Source organism: Ahaetulla prasina, chromosome 1, assembly GCF_028640845.1.
Source record: "Ahaetulla prasina isolate Xishuangbanna chromosome 1, ASM2864084v1, whole genome shotgun sequence".
Lineage (NCBI taxonomy): Eukaryota > Metazoa > Chordata > Lepidosauria > Squamata > Colubridae > Ahaetulla > Ahaetulla prasina.
Genome location: NC_080539.1, coordinates 365,385,661 through 365,411,226, shown reverse-complemented (window position 1 = coordinate 365,411,226; position 25,566 = coordinate 365,385,661). Strand labels below are relative to the sequence as shown.

Genomic DNA, 25,566 nt, shown 5'->3' with positions numbered 1-25,566 from the left:
GTCTCATTCGTCATCTTCAGGCTTCAGCTTCGTGCTTCTGGGAGCAATGTGTGATTCTGACAATGAGTGTCAGAAACAGCTGCAATCACACATTGCTCCCAGAAGCACGAAGCTGAAGCCTGAAGATGACGAATGAGACTTCGTTGAAACGTCGCCAAGACACTTCCAATTTTACGCGGGAGAAAACCCGAATAACCAAAGACCTACATATATATATATATATATATATATATAATATAATTGTATATTATAAAATACATAATAGCATGCCATATATTATGTTGCTGTTAATAAACCTAGACAATATTATCTCCCCCCTTCTGGATTCTTACACCTTTATGTCTGCTTCTTTCTATCAAGTTGATTGCACCTCCATGTTCGCTTATCAATTGAAATGGGTCTCTCTCGCTCACACCCACAGGCTGCCCAAAGTATGTAAGCTTGCAATTACGAGACTTACATGATTGTCCATTTTATGTGTTATAACTTATATACAACTACAACAATAAGGATATAAAGAAATAACAAAAACCAATATCCCTTCCAAACCCAGCCCCCAACTTCTGTGCCCTAAAACATTTTTTTTATTAAAAAAACCCACCCAAGTGTACCTGTTCAGTCTTAACTTATTCCAATGCCTGGGGCAAAAGCCAGATTTTTAAGGCTTTCTGGAAGGCTAGAAGGGCAGGGGCCTGCTGCCAATCAACAGCTAGGTTTCTCAAACCAAATTCTGCACCTTTGACCTGGCTTTCGTGATCTATATTCAATGATTCAATAATAAACGGGATGGGATTAGGAAGGACGGGGTGGGGTGTCACACTAATAAAACTTACTTACTGTCCACTTTGAGCTTATATTTATATATGGGATGAAGGAAAAAAGCTTGGATTAACAAACTCCACCCCTTTGTCAAATGGATGGACCCATGGAAGTTTTGGTTGGTGACCAGGGTAATATGACTTACAATATGCAGATAGATATTACATTCCAAGAGGAATGAATGGGGGAGGGAGGGCTGACCATTCACAAGCTACTTTAAAAGGGAACCATTTGTGTACTGTGGTGAAAGAGAGTGGCAGTGTGTGAAATAGGGGGTGGGGATGAGGGTGTGCACCAGTATTAATTTAAAGTGGATACAGTCAAAAAACAACATAAATGCCATCCTTTTAACATACAGGAAGATTTATATCACCACATTTCTCCTTTTCTTCTCATCATATTAAAACCCTGTATAGCAGGAAATTCACACTATCTCTTCCCCAGATTAATAAACTTCGTTGATTCATTAAAAAAAAACACAGCAAAACTAAAAAAACAAACAAACAAACAACCACCACTCCCAACCCAGTAATGTCAAACTCTTTGATTTCTCTGCAAGCACCGTTAAAGTCAAAGATCGGTTTTCTCACCCCATCTTCTCCTGCCCGCCTGCCAGGATCTCTTTTTTTTTCAGTTGTTCCTTTGATCGAATCTCCACGTTGCCTCTTTTTTTTTTTTTTTCTGTTCACTCTTTCTCCGGATCCGGATACTCCTCAAATTTCCTCCGGAATTTCACTTTGGAAATCCATGACTTTGTGATGGAAAAGGCGGGGTTGGATTCTGGGGCTTGAAAGAAAGGGAGAGAGCATTACCACATGCGCATTCACACACACAAGCACACACACTTCTATACGTTCCCAAGGGGGTGGGGAGGGAAGAGAAGCATAAAGATGAGAGCAGCTGTTCCTTTCGCTCCAAAAAGCACTCCCTCCCTCCAAATCACCCGAACGGACCCCAGACATAAGAACTTTCTTTCTCTCCCCCCCCGCACCACAAAAAATATACTCCAGGTTCTCTTTCTTCCTCTTGAGTTGGAAAGAGGGTGGAAGCGGGAGATTGTCATCTTTTTGTTGATGTGGTTGTTTCTGTGTTGCAAATATTTCTCGCTCTTTTCTAGCGCTTCAGATAAAGCCGATAGCTTTCTCTGCAGAGCTTTAAAACGAAAAGGGGGGAGAAAAACCATGTTAAAAATGGAGCTGCTTACCCACTTTGTTCTTTTGTGCAGTAAAATGCCGGCAGCCTTTGTTCTCCTTTTTTTTAAATTTTAAATTTTATTTTAATTTATCTTCCTTCATCTGCAAACTCCGCTTCGTTTCTATCACATTTCTTCTGAGTTATTTCCAAAAGGGGCGGGCGGGGGCGGGGAGGGTGGCTTCTTTGTTGGCTCTGTATTGCCATCTGCTGGAGGAAACCGGACTCCGCAGCTTCTGCAGTCACGCCGGAGCCCTAGAATTAAAACCTTTTTAAACGTGTCAAATACCCGATTGAGAGAGGAAAGTTGCTATATGATTAGAACTGGCCCAGGCCTGGCAGCTTTCACAGTTCGAATTGAAGTCATTGTTTAAAAATCTATCATTAAGAATCATAGAATTGGAAGAGCCTTTGAAGTTGGCTTATTCCAAGACGTCCTAATTAACTTCTGCTTACAAACATCTCAGATAGGGAAAAAAGTATATTCTCATGTACTTTATTCTGTTGAACAATCCATAGGACCACAGAATTCTTAATCTTTCATTAAAGTCTTTATTGTAATTAGAAGCCATTAGTCTGAATTCTGTTTTCTAGAGCAGGAAAATGCAGATTTGCTCTCTCCACACCCACCCACCCCAGTGTGAAGTTCTTCAAATATCTGGCCAACTTTAGCAAACTAAATATATTTAACTTACTCTAACTTTGCTCACAGAATGTAATCACCACAATCTTAACCATCTTTTTAAACGGCACTGTCCAGCCAGCTCAGGCACTGAACATTCAACAAGACGGGTGGGGAATAAATTTAATTAAATAAATACATTTACTCTAGCATCCTGATTGATTGGTGCTTCCAGGAAGCCGGAAAGAATAAGAAACCATCCATGCTGCTGATTTGTAGATAATTTATTCAATATTAAGTTGCATCTGAAATATGGAAGAGATGCCTTTGCTAAGATAAAAAACAACAACCCACAAGTGTTCTTCCAGATACTATCTCTACCCAACCATGGTAATTAGAGGGAAAAGACAAACCAGGACCAGACCAAGAAATGTTGCTGTTTGGTGTTTTACTGATGTCAGGTGTGGCTCAGTAGAAATAGAGTCCAGGTATTTGCCTCCATAAGCTTTACGCGTTTATTCAGCTGAATAAAGACGGCCCCTCAAAGCAAGAGGGAACCCTGAACACATTTTGACACTTATATTTACCGTATTTTTCGGACTATAAGATGCACTCCTCTCCCCCCAAAAAAAGTGGAAATAACTGTGCGTATTATAGAGCGAATCTGGTTGAAGCCCGGCCCATCCACCGGCCCCCACCCTTCGGCCTCTGCCTCCCAGCAATTTGCCTCCTTGCAGCAAACAGCAAACAGCCTGGTCAGCTTCAGAACAGACTGATTTAGCATGAGCAGCTGATTGGTGGTTGGATCTACCTTGGTTGGAATATCACTGATCACCTGTCCCAGGCTGCAGGATCGTTGCCGCCCATTGGCGCTATTGCCACCTATTGCCGCTGCCACCTATTGCTGCCTCCGCGTGCCCCGTTTTCGGCCCATTCCAGGCAGTGGAGATAGGCAGTGGCAGCTATCTTGTTTTCCTCCCCAAAAGCTGGAGCAGTGGTTCTCAACCTTTATAGTGCTGCGACCCCTTTAATACAATTCCCCACGATGTGGCGACCCCTTTAATACAATTCCCCACGATGTGACAACCCCAACCCCAAATTATTTTCGTTTTGAATTTATCGTGTCTGAAGCCGTATTGGCTAGCGATCTGAACTGCTTGCGATTGCCTTGAGGACGGAGGCATTAAAGCGGAGGCTCCTCCCCTATTAAGTTTATGGCACCTGAAGCCAGATTAGGCTAGCGATTTGGAGTGATTGCAGTTGGCTTGAGAGGGAGACATCAGAGCAAAGATTTCTCTTTTTTAATTCATCGCGCCTGAAGCCGAATTCGGCTAGCGATTTGAAGAGCCTGCAGCAGCTGGCTTGTGGAGTCAACCATTGAAGCACGATTCTTCAACTCACAAGTATACTTCCCATATTTCCGATGGTCTTAGGCGACCCCTGGCAAATTGTCATTCAACCCCCAATGGGGTCGTGACCCACAGGTTGAGAATCGCTGGTCTGGAGCTTCTTATAGTCTGAAAAATACAGTATGTTTGCTACATTGTCCAATTCTCCGCCCAGAAGCACTGGCACACCCCACGCAGAAAAGCTGGCACACTCCAGATAAGATAAAGAAGTACAGAAATGGTCATCCACCTCCCCTGGAGGTTTTCCAAGGACATTGAGTGTCATCTCAGGGACATTGGGTGTTTCCTAAAGAACTTTCCATGACCTTGAAGGCCTACAGAGGCAATGATGACATCGGCACATATGGTTCCTCAAGATTGTCGTTAGAAACATTAGATTCCTGGTCAACATTGGTATGGCGATGGCTCATGCAGACATACACATCTCTATAAACAAAAGCCAATTGGATTGGCAATTGCCTTAAAACAGGCGCTAGGATATCATTTTCCAACTAACTGAGGGCAACTGTTAGGCCATATGGCAGTGATGGTGAACCTTTTCGGTACCGAGTACCCAAACCAGAATGGGTGCTCCGGAAACCTGAACACACGTGTGCACATATGTGCTCCAGAAACCTGAAGACCAGCTAGCCAGCGCACATGGGAAACCAGAAGAGCAGCTGGCAATGGCGCATGTGCCCACAGAGAGGGCTCTGCATGCCACCTCTGGCACACGTGCCATAAATTCTCCATCACGGCCATATGGTCTGTTCTTTCAAAAACTTCTTTTGCTTTTAATTCTATCTATTATGTCTGATGATTGAGGGGACCTTCATGATCATGTAACCCTGACCCAGCCATATTCAAAGGCAATATATCAAGCAACAGTTCGTGTTTTGTCTGGAACGAGAGCAACGGTTGCTTTTGTGGCTAGCTTGTAAGCTTTGCAGGATACCTATTTATTGTTGGAAGATGCATGAGACACCAGACAGATTGGACAGTTTTTACAGGTGAAGATTAAATCAGTGGCTATGATGACCATTAATAAAAAAAAGCTTGTCTATGGACAAGAACAAGATAATCAGGATGCAAAGCACACATGGTGATTTCTTCCATAATTTGGTTAATGTCTTCACTACTGACTGGCTATTGTTGGAAACTAAATGTTGGAGCACATCAGCTTTCCCCAATTTTTCTTAAGAAAGAATTAGGATGATGAAAGATCTTTCCTAGTGTGTAGGACAATTCTATTATTTTTCAAACAGTCTGACTTAATTACTTAATTACTAGGCCTTATGGGAGCTAGTAATTTGGAGAGTGCCAGATTGGGGAAGATTCTCTGTTTTAATTTCAGTGGATATACCACAATCGCAAGCAGGCTATCAGTGAGCTAAGCCTTGCCTTGCCTTGCCTTCAAGGAACATGGATTATAGTGAGTCCTGAACCCAACCTTCTGTTCAAGTAACAACATCTCAAAGACTGTGAGTCACAAGTCTCAGTGAGAACTTCATGTGGAAACTTGTGAAGCTGAATAATTAGTGCTCCAAATAAACTGCCCCTTCACATTTCCAACTGCAAGTTTCAAGGATGCCCTTTAGATGAACAAGACCTGATATCCAAAGTGATCCCACCAACATTCATCTCCTATTTCTGTTGACCCAATTAAAATAATCCGCCTTGCGCTAGATAATTAGTTTCTAAAAAAGGCTGTCAATATTAGATAGCCAACTGCTAGCAAGTTGAGGATGCGGTCTGCTCTACTTTTCAAAATCTCCTTTCAATACTTAAAACTTTAGCCTTCTGTTACCAGTGGTAATGAAAGGACAATGAAAGTGAAGATAAAGCCAGGAAAGGTCTTGTCATTTTAGATCCAAGGTAAACCCAGGATATCATGACATTCTCAGCATTTTTATCTGATCATATTTTTGAAAAGAAGAATACCTACAATTTCTAATTGAAGTTGCTAGAATGGCTAGTCTGCCAGAAGAACCAATGTTCAAAGATACCTTCTTCAAGAGGTACTCAGCAGCCTGCCTGCTGACTCTCCGCTTTAAGCCTATCTTCCTTCCAATCAGCCTTCACTTGGAGAAGGTAGATGATTCTGCTCTATTTCTGCAATAGGTACCATTAGTTCCCTCAGTTATTCCCAAAGCAGAACAATGTGCTTTCAGAGAAGAGTGCCTGATGCACTCCTGGAAAAATCACTGGTCTGAGTTACTCATTGCCAGTCACCAAATGGACAATTTTACTGCTTTTCAATATCTGGTTTAACTGGCTCAGTTCCTGGAACAAAATCACTGCTTCAAGAAAGAGATTATTTTTGCATATCTAAAGGAATCACTGTTTCTTCCCTTTCAGAGGCTTGCTACAAATCAGTGATTCAGAAATAAGTATGAAAAGTGGCTTTTTCAAAGGGCAGATCACTCTTATACATTCTAAAATGAAATCTCAGATGCAAGAACAGTTGCTAGTTTTAATTAGAGTTCTGGAAAGCAATTACTACAATGGCAGAATGTCCTATGGACCAATTGAAGTTTAGCTATAGAAATGGGTTATTTCTTTCCATTTATACAACAATGGAAAATACAATCCCATCTGTAAAACAAATGGTTTGTCTAGTGTGAACAGAAAATGCTGCTCACAAACATCCTGGAATCCATACATAATACTTCTCAGTATAGCTATACCAATTTTAAGAATTAGAAATGAGAAGTATTTATAATTGGCTAAATGGATGGTGGCATTCTCCTACAGTGATCTGAAAATATGGGAAACAATATGGAGGAAGAATGAGACTTGATAAAAACTTTTTTTCAAAAGATTTATTTTTCAGAATATTCTCAAAATGGCAGGAAGAAAATGGTGATCTACAAAGAAACCGAACACTTAAAGAAAAAGCAAAAAGGCATTCTTTACATACCAGTTTGTGGAATCAAAGAAGTGTTGAACTCCTTCCTTTGGAGCAATCTTGTATTTCATGGTTTTTATCGGGAATTTTGGTTTCATCCATGACCAGACAATTTGAAGAATCACAGATTTTAGTGGAGTTAATGCTTGGCTTCATATTTATACTGGAATCCACTTTAGAGGAAGACATCAATGGGCTTGATTTGCCAGTGGAGATGGTCATTGTTTGTGAGGTTGAGCTTGTCTGAGTAAGATCTACTTGCTCCAGACTCATTTCTGGGCTTGCTAATTCATCCGCTGATGTTTTAGATATAGAGGCCCAGGGCAGAGAGATATAGCCTTTGTAAATATTCCAAGAAAGCAAAAGGAAGAAAAGGAAGGCAACAGTGGACCCCACAATTATTAGACTGAACAACGAACTCTGGATTCTTCTGGATGGCCTTGGGTTCTCCATCTCTGGGTCTGCCAAAGGTTTGCTCTTTGACCCTGCTATTTCAGAACACATCTGGTTTGACAAGTCACACTTAGGACTGTAGAAAGTTTTCTCTGGCTGGGGCTGAAGGAGATAGGCAGCCATTGTTACATGAAATGTTCTCCCATTGACTTTTTCAACAGACTGACATTCATAAAGACCAGTATCAGCAACTGTTGCATTAAAGACAACCAGGCCTTTTGTATGGATGAGATATTTAGCCTCTTCTTCCAGCAACTGGCTCTTGTTAAACATCCAGAGGAGGTTGGCTGTGTTGGACAAAGGTTCACAGTTAAGATGAGGGCTGCTGCCAAGGGTGACAGGGTAGCTTCTGATTTTCTTTTCTGAAAAGCAAGAAGGCTTGGTGGTCAGTTTATAGCTTCCTGCCTCATGCTAGGAACTATGCCAACCTTCTTCACTGTCTGTATTAACTGCCCATCATACAATCTGTATCGTCATTAATGGAAGGAGACATAATATATTAACATTTTAGATAATACAGTAAAAGATACTGATAAATTATACATATTTGTGATCCTGCAGAGAGGTATCCCATATGAAGGATCTCCTTATATGTAAATGCATTTAATTTTATATAGCACTTGTCAGAGAAAGAATAAAAGAGGTTCTAGCTACCATTTGCCTCTTTATCATATGCTCTGAAAGCACTGTTTAAAATGTGTTTGCATGGTGCTTTGGGTTTTTTAAAAAATTAATGTGTTTTCAGCTTTTTAATATTCGCAATCTGATACCAGCTTCTCTCAGTGGCAACAGTACCAGGGATTTTGCTATAAGTCAATGTGCTGATTCTGCTGATACTATCATGTAGGAATTCCCTGGGTTCAGCCCAAGGTTAAAAATGAAGAAGCAGTATTTCAGAGAAAACGACTCCAAAAGGAGAAAGGAGCACGCTTGTCCCTATCTTCAATCGACTCCCCAAAGTCAAGACAATTTATATTCAAAAACAGCGTGCCTTTTTAATCAAATAATATTAAGCTTAGAGAAACAGCATTTTAAACCCACACACATACAAACTGCAAGACTTTCAGTGTGTATCTCTGGGAAAATCACAGTCATCCTCTGCTGGATTGAAAAGGAGATGAAAGCACTTAGACAAGCAGGCAACAACCCTCCCGAGTCTTTCAGTGAATTATTATCCTATATTCAGACCTACTATGGTTGTCTGTACTGCTGTTTTTAAAAATGGAAAAATAGTTTGATTAGAAGGACTTCCAGTTCCACTGTGTGCTATAAAATTATTGGGTCAGGATGGCATAGTGCTCATAAGTGACAAGATAGAAAAATGTAGTTATGATCTTTATGTTGGAAAGAATTCAGGTCCAATTAAACAGTTCCATGAGTCTGCAGAGAAACATTTATCCATATCTGTGCAATGGGGAGAGGGAAGAACAGACCATTATTGTAGTTACTATGGAGAAATACCATATTTGGAGGAGAGAAATTTTGCTGTTACACACCCACCTCTGACATTACTGTTGCCAGGCAAAGTCAAATAGCAAGGTGATCCCAAAGCATTAGCATAACTCCAGCTCTCTGCTGTGGTTTGTGTGTGTGCCTGCACATATTCAAGTTATATGAGAATACGGAATGGATATAAACCCGTTGGTTGGGCCCAAAAGCACCTTTGTGGATATTCACACAAGAAGGCGAAGAGAAAAGCAGGCAAAGGCATACCAGGAATTATTCGGAAATCATCAAAGGGAATTTAAGATGAAATCAAGAGAGCAACTAATAGCAGAAGGATATAGTTTTACCATTTGTTAATGCTTGGAACACACTACCTGACTCTGTGGTCTCTTCTCAAAATCCCCAAAGCTTTAACCAAAAATTGTCTACTATTGACCTCACCGCATTCCTAAGAGGTCCGTAAGGGGCGTGCATAAGAGCACAAATGTGCCTACCATTCCTGTCCTATTGTTTTCTTTCATTATATCCAATTAATATAGTTTTTGCATGCTTATGCTTATATATATATGCTTATATATTATATAGTTACTTTCATGCTTATGCTTGTGTATACTGTTGTGACAAAATAAATAAATAAATAAATAAATTTATAATTATCGGAAAGATTCAAAATGAATAAAAAGGTTTAAAGTATAGAGCAAAGTAACCCACAGTTTGAAATACAATTGTGCACTATATCATACACATGTAATTGCTAAAAAGTATAAACTTTTATTGGAATTTGAAACAGAGGAAGAACAGATTAAAGACTGTATGACAAAGTTGGCTAAGAATTCTGGTCATAACATACAGATGGATCAATGGCAAAAGGGTTGAAATTTACATTATGCTATGACCTTAAAGAGAATGTTTATAAATTAATATACTGTTGGTACATCACACCAGAGAAATTAACTTAGATGTATAAAGGTATTCCACATGTATGTTGGAAATGTGAACAACATAAAGGGACATTCTATCATTCTTGGTGATCGGACATGACCTTGTAGATGACCCTCACTCTGTCAAGGACCTTGGAGTACTCATATCAAATGATCTAAGTATAAAACATTTGCTAGACCAATTCTCGAATACAGTTCGTCTGTCTGGAACCTGCACTGCATATTGGACATTAATACAATTGAATGTGTCCAGAAATATTTCACAAGAAGAATCCTCCACTCCTCTGCTCACAACAAAATACCTTATGCCACCAGACTTGAAATTTTGAGCTTAGAAAATTTAGAAATACACCGCCTTCGGTATGACCTAAGCATAGCTCATAAAATTATCTGCTACAATGTCCTACCTGTCAATGACTAGTTCAGCTTCAACCACAACAATACACGAGCACACAATAGATACAAACTTAAACTGAATTGCTCCAAACTCGATTGCAGAAAATATTACTTCAGCAACAGAGTGGTCAATGCCTGGAACTCACTACCTGACTGTAGTTTCATCCCCAAACCCCCCAAATTTTAACCTTAGACTCTCTACTATTGACCTCACCCCATTCCTAAGAGGTCTTTAAGGGGCGTGCATAAGAGCACTAGCGTGCCTACCGTCCCTGTCCTAATGTTCCCTTTAATTGTATTCATTTTATGTATTCAATTCAAGCTTATACTTATATATATTATCTAATACGTACTCGACAAATAAATACTTAAAATAAATTAATATACTGTTGGTACATCATACCAAAGAAATTAACTAAGATGTATAAAGATGTATGTTGGAAATATGAACAACATAAAGGACATTCTATCATTCTTGGTATTCATTTAAAAAACTAAAAAAATGATGCTTGGAGTCATGAAAGATTATTTCAATATACGATTATTGCAGAGATATTATTATATGAACCAAGATGAAAGATTTGACAATATTCCCTATGGAGGAACGGTTTGTGAAATTGATAGATCTTGCTTAACTTCTTTAATTAGAGAAAAGACAATATCTACATTTATTGGTGACTGGAAACACAATTATGGTGTAAAAAGAAAAAATGAACATATGATTTTGAAGATTAGATAGGTTATCTTACAAAAAGAAGAGGATCATGATGTAACTTTGGAAAGAGTTTAAAATAGAATTATAATTGCTATGAAGAATATCAGAAGTTTCTATTCTTTTCTTTCTTTTTTATTTTTATTGTATTTTATTTTCTGGCATTTTTGGCTATGTCTTTTCTTTTCTTCCTTATTTTATATTGATTTGCTTTAATGTTTATCTTTTTCAAATGTTTAATAAAAATTATAAATAAAAATATGCAAATGATGCTATCTCTTATGCCCTTAATATATTCACAACATGTTGCATCAGATCATAATCTGAATACTTGCTCATTTGAGATAGGCTTTTTTCCCCCCTTTAAAGCCATATTAGATTACTACTTTTGTTGTTTCTTCTTCACATATGATTATTTCAATGCATAAAAAGTAATATAAGCTCATTTAGCAACCCCAATTGAGACTGTCAATGTGGTCATTAGGAAAGCGATTGCTATGTGAAACAGTAGTGGGTTTCCAATTTTTTTACTACTGGTTCTGTGGGTGTGGCTTGGTGGGTATGGCATGGCTTGGTGGGTATGGCTTGGTGGACGTGGCAGGGGAAGGATACTGTAAAATCTCTATTCCCACCCCACTCCAGGGGGAAGGATACTGCAAAATCTCCATTCCCACCCCACTCCAGGGGGAAGGACACTGTAAAATCTCCATTTCCACCCCACTCCAGGGAAAGGTTATTGCAAAATCCCCATTTCCGCCCGATCAGCTGGGAATTAGGAGGCAGAGAATAGATGGGGGCAGGGCCAGTCAGAATTTTTACTATCGGTTTTCCAAACAACTCAAAATTTCCGCTATCGGTTCTCCAGAACTGGTCAGAACCTGCTGAAACCCACTTCTGATGTGAAATTGCAACTATGCTTATGATCTTACTCCAGCTTTTCATTGCTTTATTGTAGATGCAAGAATTGGACATAAAATTACTTTATTCAGTTATTGTTGTAACTGAAAGTTGCTAAATGAGGCGGTTGTTAAACAAGAACTACCTGTAATTAAAAGTTTAATTCACCTAATTTTGTCTAAAGAACTTTTCTCCTGCCAATTCATGACATGTGATGATCCTATCTATTAGTTGCACTCCCAATCTCTGTAAAATTTAGAGTATTCTGCATTTTTCTTCAAGCTCATTATGCGGCATCCCAACAATGGTTGAATATACACAGATATATTAAAAAATTGGATAGCTTAGATAGCTGAGCTGGATAGACATTAGATAGCTGAATCTGAGAGTGATCAATTTAAATTTTTCACAGTATATTAGAATGATGTTACATTATAAACATCAGGGAAAATGTAAATGGCAGCTTCCAGATTAGCACGAACTAAAGTACTAATGAAGTATTTGTTTAAGGAAAAGCGAGCATGGCAGTTGTCAGCAGTGGATCCTGTTTAGACATAACATAACATAACATAACAACAGAGTTGGAAGGGACCTTGGAGGCCTTCTAGTCCAACCCCCTGCCCAGGCAGGAACCCTACACCATCTCAGTCAGATGGTTATCCAACATTTTCTTTAAAATTTCCAGTGTTGGAGCATTCACAACTTCTGCAGGCAAGTCGTTCCACTTATTCACTGTTCTAACTGTCAGGAAATTTCTCCTTAGTTAATTTCTCCTAATTTCTCCTTAGTTAGACAGTAAAGGCCCAGAAACTGCTACCAATGTGTCCTTTAGCTTTGGGTAAAATTGGTTTAAAAAATGAAATTACTGCAAAAAAAAGAAATCTGCCCTAAGCAATTGAACTTTGAGTAAATGAGAACGGATTTATGGATGGATGAATCATTCAATATTAAATGATTCACCTAAATTTGGAATACTTGTATGGTGCAATTTATCTTATTATACCAATGATTTTATAACTAAACAATACTTTGCTGTTTAGAGAATATGTTGTCTTATTTTTTTTTTAAAAAATCTCCTACCTACTTCAGGACACCTGTTGATATCACCATTCCTGATGCTCTGGATTAGATCTCTTGATAAAAAAAGAAAGAAAGAAAACGACTTCATAAAGATATTAAAAAACATTCAAAGTGGACAGAAATCTTCTCTTAAAAATCTACTTTCAGCCTTGAAGTGCAGAGAAGGAAGTCTGAGAATAGCAGGAATCAGAAACTCTACTACAAAAAGAGGCTAAGAAAAATTTGCTTCAATGGCATAAACTACATAGAAGGTGGGATATACCACTTGTAGCTGTGGGCACTTCTGTATGTATTTCACCTTACACCTATCCTAGCTTTTCTACTGAGTAACCAATGCCTACCCCGTTTCCTTGGCCTTTCCCTCTCCCTGCAGCTGACAAGCTACCTTACTGCCTCAAACTCACATACTGGGCTTCAATGTTGAAGCCTCATCATAAACACCTGGTAGGATAATAATTTTGGTCCCTCCTCATTAGACAGTTAGACAATGAGGGTGGTCATGGCTAGCGAATGCTTGCAATGGCTGCAACAGGGATAACCATGGATACCACCCCTACAACTTTGTCAAAAAGTGCCTAATCACTCAACTCATTATATCATATCTGAGTGTTGATTGGGAGGTGACCAAGACATAACTTACAGTGAACAAAACCTCCTGATTCAGGAAAACCTGTGCTGTACAGGTTTGCAGATGGATCTGTGCAAAGACTCCCCTAGTCAGAGCTGCTGTCTGTTTTTCTTAAGGGTGAGCTTTGAATCTAGGTGAACCCAGGTATTACAAACCAGCTCTGCATTGGAAAGTATAAATCCAGATTGGGTGTGTGTGTGAAATAGCTCAAATTTCCCTCTTCAAAGCTCCTAATTTTGTTGGGATTAAGTCTCTTTGTCCCCCTCCAAACCCTCGCAATCTCCAGACATATTTTAAGGCTTGTTTGCACAATACACCAACTATGGTTATGGAGTGACACAATTCTGTATCATAAAATAATCCGGCATTAAAGGATAAAAGAACTGATCTCAGTCCCAAGGAGTATGCAATCAAATGAAATCAAACCAAACCTTTATTATAGTTAAAGACCAGCATAATGCTTGCAATCTAAACATTGCCAAGCAACATAGGTTGTATTGAAATGCTCTTAACCTCCCATCCTTTTCAGGGACTTATTCATCCAGTGCAAAATATGCTCTTTTGAAAGAAAAAATATTAACAGAATAGCAGTTGGAAAGGATCTTGGAGGTCTTCTAGTCCAACTCTCTCCTCAAGTAGGAGATAGTTGTCCAATCTCTTCTTAAAAACCTCCAGTGTTACTTCTTCTGGAGGCAAGCTTTTCCACTAATTAATTGTTCTAACTGTCAGGAAATTTCTCCTTAGTTCTAAGCTGCTTCTCTCCTTGATTTAGCCTTGATTCATTGTATCAGTGAAGTATTTTGTGAATTGGGGAGGATTGTGAAGTTCCTTAGCTATTCTGCCTTGTCCTCAGCAGAACCTCGAGATTCTAATAAAACTCCTTTTTTCATGGTCACATGCTATACTGACTCCCCACTCCAAAAACAATGGAGGAAAAAACTTCAGCATTCATTTAGTCATCTAAAAAATTTAAATTGTGTTGGTTCCCCTATTCAGAATTCTCTCCTACAATAAAACCTAAAAAGGCCTCTTCAGAGAAAAAAAATTGGGATTCAATAGAAACACCACTTTCAATGGAAAAAGATGTTAGAATCCTCAGTAGTACAAAGGTTGGCAAAAGCTTCCTCTCCTCTCCATTGCAAGTAGCTCCTCAGTTATCAGCTAGGGAAAAAATACCTACAGGAGGGAGCTTCACGGCTTCCTGAAGAAACACGAACAAGTTCACCAAAAATAGAGGCAGTAAAAACAGACAATGCTGGGCAGTGTCTTTGATTTGTTTTATTTTGTTGCAAGCCGATTCAGACAAAGCTTCAAAGCAAACAAAAGATTAAAAATGTAGAGCAATAATGTACACACTTTAAAATCTGAATTGAGTCTCATTACTTGTTCCATTGATTACATTACTCACTGTGAATTCTCAAGGTATTTAGCCAGGAGGATACAATTGTGAAGAGACAGGGACCATGCACAGTAGGGATCCCTTGCCAAGATACAATGAAAACATTGTTTATACCAGCTGCAAATTGCAACAGGGAGCTGTACTAGCTGGGAAGGAGAACTGGCATACAACAGGCCCTGAAAAGACAGCACTAAACAGTTAACTTTTTCCCTAAATGATATTAAAAACCATTTAAATAGATACATCTGAAAGTAGACAATGGAATGAAACAGAAGGAAAGGGTGTCATGCTGAATAGACCAGGACAATGTTGTACCTTTAGAGAAGCTAGCTTGAGTATCTGTACAGGCTCTGCTGATGGGAACAGCTGTAGTTCTTCCAAAATAATAAATTCTCCATGACAATTGAGAGTTTTATGCAAATAGCCCTTATCTGTATAAAATAAAACACACAGTTAAACCTCAGTTGCTTTATGTTTTATTGATGTGTTAGAAACACATAACCCAAATTGTATTTCTTTAATATCAGAGTTTAGTTATTTTGTCTGGCTAGTCAATAAATTTAGATAAATCAAACTTGGTGACAAATTTGTAATCACTGAAATAGCAAAATTCAAACATTCAAGTTTCTCAGATCCTCATGAGAGTATAAATAGATGGTAAAGTTTAGATTAACAAAATCATGTAAGACTGAAATTTCCCCCATCCTTCCTTTTTACTCTCTGGAAAACTAGATAGGGGTCTTTTCTAACACCATCTCTATTTCCGTGGGCTAAGATACCATTTACATGCTGGTTGTCTGTGGTTCTCCTTCCTGTCTCCCAAGGTCATTCCCACATACCCTTACAATAGAATCTACTGGAAAATACATTATGGGGAGCAAAGACTTGATCTATATTTTCTATAAGATATCACTAAGAAACCAAAAATATGTTATAGTATAATGTGCTAGAATAGAGGTGGACTAGAGCTGTTATTTGCTTCTCCTTGCTTTAAAACACCTAATCATTCACCTGTCTTGAAAACTGACAAGACAGCATTTTTAAAAAAAAGCATACTATGGAAGCAGCATAATAAGTGATTTACCTGTTCCTAGGAAAAAGATGTCATATGTGATATTATCCAAGTCAGTGGCTTGGCTTATTATGAGTTGTGTGTACTTGGTACCCCTTTTCAGGAAGACAGGCTGAAGACCAACTGAGTTCACAATACTGTCCATCAAAGGGTGGTCTCGGGCAAACTGGAGAACTTTGTCTGGCAAGTCAAGTGAAGAGTTGTACCCCAAGTGTAGAGCAGAAACACACTGTAAAATATTGAACAAGTGAGTTACTGTATGTATTCTGTTTATTTAGAAAATCAGCTATTACTACTTACCAAGGGGAGATATAGATAAGGAGTTATGTACCATGTTTCCCCAAAAATAAGACCCTGCCTTATATTTTTTGAACCCCGAAATAAGTGCTTGGCCTTATTTTCGGGGATGTCTTATTACTTTGGGGTGCATGGAGCAAGATGGGGCTCCTCTTGCTGTCTTACCTGATTTCCAGTTCTGTCTCCCTAACCCTAACCAAAGGAAATGGCAGGGACATGCGTTTAAATATTTTCGGGGAGGGCTTATTTTAGTGAATGCAATCAAAAGCCTGATTGGACCTATTATCAGGGGATGTCTTATTTTAGGGGAAACAGGGTAATAGACACTTGATAGCTTAACACATGGTACAGTCTGGGTTCAGTCGAGGAGTTAAGTTCAATTAATTACCACATATCCAATATTATTTGTAAATTCTTAAATATTTAAAACTGTTTTGTGCTATAATATAATTCCTGTCAAAGAGTTTTACCCTATACATATTTTGTAAGATCTCTGCCTATAGTTTTGGTTAAGAAATGGCAGAGTCAAATGAAAAGTACAATTAATCTTCTGAGAGCAGCATCTGTTACTTAAATATGTTAGCCTGCAGGGTGTGAAAAATATTTTGAATTTGAGTTCTAATTCAAACCTTCCTGTCTTGAGACCAAACCATATTCATACTCAACAAGGAAATGCCTATTCAACAGGAGAAATTGAGACTTACAGCCCCAGGACGAGGAGTTGGGATATCTCCTCTGTACATCACCCATTTCATATGAGAACCTTCCAAAGCAACAGGACTTTTGAAGCTCCCTTTCAGAAAAATATCTCGAATAGTCTCCATCTGGAATGCACAAACAGCTGAAATATCCAACTTTCCCCTTAAATAAAGCACAAAATAGAATTCTACAATGAACAGCTTTTTTGAAAGTAGGAAATAATCTATTCTAATGCAGAAATGTGGCAAAAAAATTCTGTAACCCAATGGAATAGAATGCACTGAAGTTAAAACTGGCCTTTGGTTCCACTTGAGATATATTGCCCAAAATGGATCAAAATTAACTGGTATTATCCTTACTGCTAGAGGTATTGCTGCATATAATAAAGTATGGCTTAACCTGATAACACAAGATACCTTAATTTACTAAACTAGGAGTAGCAGAGGTGAGTATCTATGGGCCTATCTGGTAAGAACTATGGCTCATGAAAGAGTGCCACTTGAATGTAAGAGGAATAAATGGTAAAGAACATAAAGGAATTAAATGTGTGTTTTGGGTTTCTTAGCTTAAGAAAGCGACAACAGCTTGCAAAATATTATTACCTCAGATTGCTGTACATTTCTCCATTTTAAAAAATGGTAATTCACTTACTTGGCTATACTATTATATTCATCAATCAAATATTATGACAATATTTAATATGATCAAAGACTTATATCTGTAAACAGCCTGATCCTTCAGGTCTTCCAAACCATTGTGTTGTAATTAAATCCATTATCTTGCTTCCTGGTCATTCTCCAGTCTCTCTTTCCTTCACCTTTGCCAGCATTACAGACTTCTGCAGAGAACTAGATCTTAACATAATTTGTCCAAAGGGTAATAATTTGGTTACTTGTGTCACCTTGAGCAAGGTCTGTGGATTGATTTCTTCTATGATCCATTTGTCTATCTATGTACAGTTGATTTATTTCTTCTTTTATTGTGTAGAGCTTTTATACTACTTATTTCTCCTGCAGCTTCAATTTTCTTTTCCTGCATGGCAATATCAACAACTAGATCCGTGATGGCGAACCTATGGCATGAATGCCACAGGTGGCACGCGGAGCCATATTGGTGGGCATGCGAGCTCAGCTCAGGCACACATGCACGTGCTGGCCAGCTGATTTTTGAGCCTTCTGGGCCCACCGGAAGTCAGGAAAAAAGCTGTTTCCGGCCTCTGGAGAGCCATTGCGTGCCAAAAGCAGGGGAGGTGGGGTGGGGTGGGGAAGGTTGTTTTTGCCCTCCCTAGGCTCCTAGAAAGGCTCTGGGCCCACTGTGCCAAAAGCGGGTAGAGCGGGGGTCTCACACGCATGCATGGGGGGGTGCATAGAATTATTGGTGTGGGCACACGCGCACATGTCTCCCCCCACCCACACTCCCCCTGCTTTTGGCACGCAATGGCAAAAAGGTTAGCCATCACTGAACTAGATGTTTTGAAGGCTCTAATCTAGCTGTGTCATAAACACTATTGGTACCCCAAAAGGTCCTCAACTCTTCCTCAGCAGCAAGTTGAGGATCTTGAAGGGTCAATCATCCAGCCCTCAATCACTTTACACTATTTCTTCCTTGTAGTTTTCTTGGCATATCTTTCCAGCGCTCTTTCCTCATCTCTCCCAGGAACACATATACACACATATACCAAAATGATTGGTATCATTGGTATGAGCTGGATTTGGAGTGAAACCCAGCAGCTTAGTAGTTTTTTTACTCCAAGATTTCAGTTGCTTTTTAATTCCATCATTAAAGTTTGGGTAAACTTGGGTTAGGGTCTAATCTAGGGTTGAGCTACCCTTTTTTTTTCTAGAATTATTTTAGCCTTGAAAGGCCAATAGCTAGTAATAGGGTGATGTCTCTATACAAATGGAGCTGAAAAATTCTTTTGTGGTGGTTGAAAGGGAGGAGTTAAGCAGCTTTGAGGGTCAAAGTGGAAAAATTAATTTAATTAAAAAGCATTAATTGGGCCAGTGGGATGAGCTTCATATCTTATGTGATCCTGCTGTGAGTATATACTCAGTGTACACACAGTGTACACACATTTTTTGCTAATTTCTCCCAGGACCTTCCCATCCCTGCCATAATAAGACAAATTAGCAGGATTTGTGGGACAAATCATAGAACGGTATGCTTATTTCTAGCTATGTTTGTATGACCCACCCACATTGAGGCTTAGTATAATGTATCAATCTGGCAACTATGGCTTGTTCAGTAAGCAAGCATTCAAAATATAACTTTGAACATGTATAATAATTTAATCTTGAGGTTACCAAAACATGAAATAAATCATTTATCAATCAGTATTCCCTAACAATATTAGGGAATTGATGCCACAAAAGTATTCTCAGCAGAACCAATATGGTGGTCATAAATGATACAGCAGCTTTTTTTTAAATTCAGGACCATTGTACTGGTTTAACCGCTCCATGAAATTTCCCAGTTCAAGCCTCCTGAATGTTTTATAAGAGTTCACAAATCTCAGTGATTTTGACCTTTTATTCTTCATGTCAGAGTATAGTGCAAAATAATGGAATCAAATTCATACCTTTACCTTAACTAAAATCTGTATTTGCCAGTGATTATAGATCTTGCCTTAAACTACATGGTTACCATTATACTTCCAATATACCTGCCCTTTGTGGTTAATTTTAAGAGGGAGATTGAAAATGTCTTGGGATATTATGGAGAACTCTTACCATTGTTGGGTAAAAATCCCATAAATTATGGTTTCCCGCCAGTTTGAATTCTTGACTACAAAGACATCCTGAAGGATATTAAATTGAAATTGCAGTTTAGGAACAGAGCAGAGAAGGGTAGATTTTAAAAATGAGGTCCATCTTTTTTTTAATGTTCGCTTTCCACCAAGATCACCCTTGAAGAGAAAAAAATCAAATCCTGTTACAAAACTACTTAGCAAAATGTTCCAAAATGTTAACTTGTTTTATGATTTTAATACATTATTTCATTGCTTTATGAAAATAAATCAAGCAGCTTGATAAACACCACTAAAAATGAGCCTGTAATAGATCCAGAAGATGCACCAAGAGAACCATGAACAGGGAAAACAATAAACACAACAGAAAATATTCATAATTGATTTGGAACTGAAATGTCTGGATGTTTAATTCACTAAATACACTTCAGAAAATGAAACTTCCCTTTTTTAAACCCACTTCTAGGAGCTGGTATGCCATGTCAAAGCAATAGCCTTCAGCAATCTTTTATGCATATCTGCATTTGCAGAGACAAATTGTTGGCCAAAGCAAACAGGCTTGCCCTGGTGCTTCAATTGGTGCAGGATTTAGGAGTTCTCTCAATTCTGATCTAAATTCTGTATTGAGTTAAGCTTGGTGAAACAAAGGAGCACCACTTCAAACAGCTGTACTAAGCTCTTTTTGGGAATGGGACATCTTGAGTAGGGAAACATTTTATTATTTATTTATTTATTTGTCACAACAGTAAAGCATGAAATAACTATACGATATATAAGCATATATATAAGCATAAGCATGAAATAACTATACGAATTGGATACAATCAAAGGGAACATTAGGACAGGAACGCTGGTGCTCTTATGCACGCCCCTTACAGACCTCTTAGGAATGGGATGAGGTCAATAGTAGATAGTCTTTGGTTAAAGTTTTGGGGATTTTGGAAAGAGACCACGGAGTCAGGTAGTGCATTCCAGGCATTAACAACTCTGTACTGAAGTCATATTATTATATTACTGAATTATATTACTTTATATAATTTATATAAATATAATTATATTACTGAAGTCATTATGCATACATATGTAAGATCTATAGAATTTTAAAAGTTCTCTTGATGATTAACCATTTGAGAGCTAGCTGCCTGTCTTACTTCCTCTTAATACAGTAGCAAAAAGGAAAAATTGTGTTCTACAGAGTCAAAATAAAGGGCTCTCTTCCTTAAAGAGATGGAGTACAATTTCTTTCTCCTAATTCTGTTTTCTCAATGAAAATATGAACCATTTCCTATCAGCCCAATATCTCCACTGACTCTTTTTCAGAGTCTAATGAGTAATTCAAACACGCACTTTGCAAAGTTGAGCTACTCGTGACACCCGAAGCTTATCGTAGAACTCAAACTCAGTAGCAGTTTCCGTGAAGAACACATAAATTCTGTCAGAGTCAGAGATTGCTTCATTCTCCTCTATAAGTTCCATATGAATAAAGGTAGGTTCTGGAACACATAAAAATAAGCAAGGCTGCAAAGAAAATCCATGATTATTTTAGAATTTTTGCTTTAGTTTTAGCTAAAGACAGGGAAGAATGCTAAGAAGCCATGGCTATTCCATTTTTCTCTTTAAAATAATCAAAATGTCCAGTAAAATGTGGGCAGTAATGATTTTATGAATTCAAATGTTGTAATTTAAGCCTTTAAAACGTAATAGTCAAATACATCAAAGCTCAACACCTAGCTCCTGCATTGGCCAAATATGTCTTGGATTTCCACTTTCCTAGAAATATTCTTTATGTTTTTCCTCCGTAATGTATCAAATAGCAATCCATTTGGCCTGATAGCTTTTTCTTTCCCATCACTCACCTCTTTATGTACAATTGTGTGTCTTTATTTAAACCAATACACAATCTATTAGTAAAGTATAAATTTTCAGCAGGTACTGAAACTTGCATGAGTTAAAATGAGGACATGAATTACCTCATGGTGATATTTTAAATCCTGTCCTTTGCACATATTTGCTTGAGTCCGTCCCCTTTTCCAATTTTACTTCTTAAAAATTAGGGCACAGCAGAAATTAACACAGATTAACATAAGACACCAACTATAACATGAAAGATTAATCTTTTATAAGAAGGATAATGTGTTATTACCCAAATTAAATGAGATCAATTTTGTCCTTTTTAAAATAAAAGAACTGTTTATAGAAACTAATTAAATCTCCTTGCATCTTGTTTCTGTTACTATGTCACAAAAGGAATAGGAGTCCTGCTGGCAAGTAAAACTGATGAAAAATAAGCCTGTCAGTGGATTAAAGAACTTTATTTATGGATTAATTATCTGATTTTGAAGCAATTAATTAAATGAAATAAGTTTACAAATTATAAACTATCAGTGATGGAATCCTTGGGAGAACCTTGATATCATGCTAGAAGGTTATAATTAAATTTAATAAACAAGTATACCATTTTTCCTAAGAGTAAAGGACACAGACTTGGTGCTACTCTTCTGGTAGTTTAGCTTAGGACAGTCAACATAGCAATTTGTAATTCAGATACTATGAAAGAAAATCAGATAGCTTTGATAGGATTTAAAATGAGAGGAGATCTGAGGAAGGAATTTGAGGTAAGGCAGAAAAGAAATGGTGTAAAGTCAGTCCTGGGCTAGAAAGAACTTGACTTTTCTTCAAGTCAGGTAGGAATTGAGAATTTAAGTAATATGGAACTGAGTTCAAAAAGGGCTAATCAGAAATGTCCCCGAAGAAATATTGTGCTAAAGATCTGGAGAACTCTATGTTAGGGGAAGATAATGAATATCAAAGATATAAGTAAAAGGTATATCTAAAGGAAACAGGCCAAACCAGGCAGCTTTCCAAAAAGCAAGAATCTAGCAAAGCAAAAAGTGATAGACAAACTATTTCACTAAACATAACAAGAATATTTATGGAAAGAGGCTCAACAAAAAGGAACAGAATCATGGGTGGCATAGAAATAAATAATAAATTAAATATGTAAATAAGTAAGTAAATAAATAATAAAAACTTGCCAACGGATAAGATCCCGATGTCTGGAAGTAACTCTTTGACTACTGGAGAAGAGCAAAAAACCTCATCAAGTAGGATGTGATTGTATTGAAGCCTCCCAGAGGTTTGGCAATTGACATAGCCATACTGAAAAGTGTTGGAAAATATGAACTAGGAATCTAATGATGCCCAGATAATGACTGATAGATGTCTGCACAGAAAAAAAGGTCTATTAATTGCTAGCATTCTGTCAGCATTTCAAATGACAGTTTTATACCTGGATGACTCCAAATGGACAACACCATGTTCGAACTTACTGTAAGTCATCAGGGTGATATAAGCTCTTAGTGGCCATACAGAAAGACCTCCCCCAAGATGATCTGTCTCTAACCTAGCCCTTTAAGTCTTCTAAGAGTGAACCATCACACCTTAACCCATTTTTATTTATTTTTAAATTTATTACTAGATTTGGAGACTGAGTCCCAAATGACACTGGGAGCTTTATAATACAGAGAAAACCCAAATATTAAGAAAAGATGTGCATCAGGAACAGTGAAACAATAAGAAAAATGTTAACCAAAAATAATAAAATATCGGCATCCTGAAACCAACCAACCCCCCCTCCCCAAAAGCCATGCCCTAACAAAAGGTTTTTTTGTTTGTCCACCATAACCCCAGTCCTAGGAACAGAGACATGTTTTAACAACTTTCAGAACAACTGTAGGATAGGAGACATATGAACCTACAAAAATCAGTTAACTGGGGGGTGGGGGACAGATACTACACTGCCTAGGTCTGACTAGATGACATTACTTGACTAAAAGGATCTGAAGTGCACCCACTGTCCTCAATCTCATTAAGCAATCAGAAATTATTAGAGACAGACCCCAGATAGATAACGAGGCTCTAAGCCATATAGGTCTTCATAGATGATCATCAGCAATTTGAATTTAACTTGGAAGCCAACTGGTAACCAGTAAAGCTCACAAATCAAGAACGACACATGGATGCAACATTATGCACCCCCCACTGCTCACATTGCTGTATTCTGGACCAGCTGTGGCTTCCAAATTGTCTTCTAGGCTAATCCTATGTAGAGCACATTAATTAGGGCATCAATGTCTGAAAGACCTCTCACTCTAGGAAAGGGTACAGCTGAAGCACTTGATGGAGAGGTGTCAAACAGTGGCATCATGTGACATATCAGGACTTTTTTCCTCTTCGCTAAACTGAGCATGGGCATGGCCAGCGCATGACGCATCCAGCTCGCGGGCTGTGAATTTGACAGCCCTGTTATAAAGGCTTTCCTGGACACAGCTGACACAGCTATTCTTTGAACAGGAGCTGTTCAGATTTCCACCATATCTACTTCTCAGCATTAATATTTCTACCTGCCCCCTCTCCACCTCCATGTTTCTTCCCACCCCGGTCCCTACCTTCCAGGCTGAGTCACTCACTTACACCCACATTCATTCACTTATTCATCCATGGCACTGCCCAAGGTCCCAAAGTCATTCTAGTCTCTCATGGATTCCCATCAGTCTGTCAGCTGCTTTTGCCTTAGAGCCCAGCAGCAACAGCTCACAACCTGAGGAAATCTTACAGTGCTCCTCAAGCCCCCCAACCTTGCAGAGGTGTGCAGACAATTTAAAGTCCCAAAGCAGTATATCAAAAGAAAAAGATGAGGTCCTAGTATAGATGAGGGACCTGTGAACTTGAAGCTTGAACAAGAGTCAACAACACGGGCCACTCTCCCAGGCCAAAAGCACCCATGAGATTATCAATTCTGCTGCCCAAGCCAAATGTTCAAGGAGGCAAAGAGTACATACTGCCCCAGAGTCCAGACAGATAGCCTTGCCTGATTACATTATGTTACCTCGCCACTCCAGCCTCTTGCTTTGCCAGCCTTGCTCACCTTTCCATATTGAACATTACCCCTGGTATTTGACCTATGACAACTAGTCGGTCAGAGAATCACACAGTGCTTCAAGCCTCAAACTTCTTTGTAGTCTTTCAGGTCCCTAGCAAACGTTTGCAGTAGCTTCACAACTTATGTCAAAACTCAGTTGGTTCTCTCCTACTCTGAACAACTGTATTTACAATATGTATCCATGGTACTACTAGCTCCATTGACTCCACTGGTACTGCCAATGTTGCTGATTCCATTGCACACAAGTCCAGAGAACCCAAATGCTGTTATAGCTCCTAACTGAAGTCTCAGATGCCTCCATCTCCAGTCTAGAGTTATAGCTATACTGGTTTCTGGTCAACTGTTTTTGACTTTAAGAACCTCATATGGTTCCTGCCTTCTCCAGGTAGAACTGATTTATCCGATACACTCATTTCAGAGGGAAACACTATGGATTTCCACTGCACAAGTTATATCAATACAAGCTTGAGAAAGGTGAATTTTAGTGATGTTCCTACCTTACAGGAAAGCCCTATCTCCCCACTCAAAACATATTGATGTCTACCTTGAGTCTATTTTAAGGAGGAGTTGAGATGGACTATTCTGAATGTATTTAAGATTTATTTATTTACAAGACTTATATAACCAACCATTTTTAAAAATCTGGCAAGCTACATAAACAAATAAAAAAGCCAAAAAAGAATAAAACCAAAATATAGTGCCTCAACTATCCTTCTCTGCATCCAGTGAAACCATGGCCAAGTTCTAACCTTACCCTATCCCAAAGCTTGATCATTTGATTCTTTACTTTGTTTTATGTATATAGATTTGTGTTATTATGGCTGTGAAATACCATGCCTCTGGATTCTGCTGATACATCAATATCAGAAATCAATAAATAAAATACTCTAGGTATAATAATAATAATAATAATAATAATAATAATAATAA

At 38.4% G+C, this 25,566-nt stretch overlaps 2 protein-coding genes across 4 annotated transcripts in view; both read right to left on the bottom strand.

The window, feature by feature from the left end:
- The window catches only part of HOMER3 (homer scaffold protein 3), a 66,643-nt gene extending 64,487 nt beyond the window's left edge, over positions 1-2,156 (bottom strand). For all 3 annotated transcript variants that reach the window (XM_058163468.1, XM_058163469.1, XM_058163470.1), the window contains exons 1-2: positions 2,024-2,156; positions 1,410-1,605 (exon numbers count right to left, since the gene is read on the bottom strand). Coding sequence is in view for 1 of the 3 variants with exons in the window: in XM_058163470.1 (XP_058019453.1) it covers positions 1,410-1,414 (5 nt within the window). In the remaining 2 variants the exon portion in view is untranslated. The remainder of the gene's footprint in view (positions 1-1,409; positions 1,606-2,023) is intronic.
- A 4,716-nt stretch (positions 2,157-6,872) lies between these two features.
- LOC131188285 (semaphorin-4E-like) overlaps positions 6,873-25,566 on the bottom strand; it is a 36,512-nt gene continuing 17,818 nt past the window's right edge. The window contains exons 7-14 of the mRNA XM_058163456.1: positions 21,042-21,187; positions 19,678-19,745; positions 16,954-17,110; positions 15,965-16,181; positions 15,196-15,311; positions 14,890-15,056; positions 12,854-12,906; positions 6,873-7,743 (exon numbers count right to left, since the gene is read on the bottom strand). Coding sequence (XP_058019439.1) covers positions 6,953-7,743; positions 12,854-12,906; positions 14,890-15,056; positions 15,196-15,311; positions 15,965-16,181; positions 16,954-17,110; positions 19,678-19,745; positions 21,042-21,187 — 1,715 coding nt within the window. The 3' untranslated portion in view covers positions 6,873-6,952. The remainder of the gene's footprint in view (positions 7,744-12,853; positions 12,907-14,889; positions 15,057-15,195; positions 15,312-15,964; positions 16,182-16,953; positions 17,111-19,677; positions 19,746-21,041; positions 21,188-25,566) is intronic.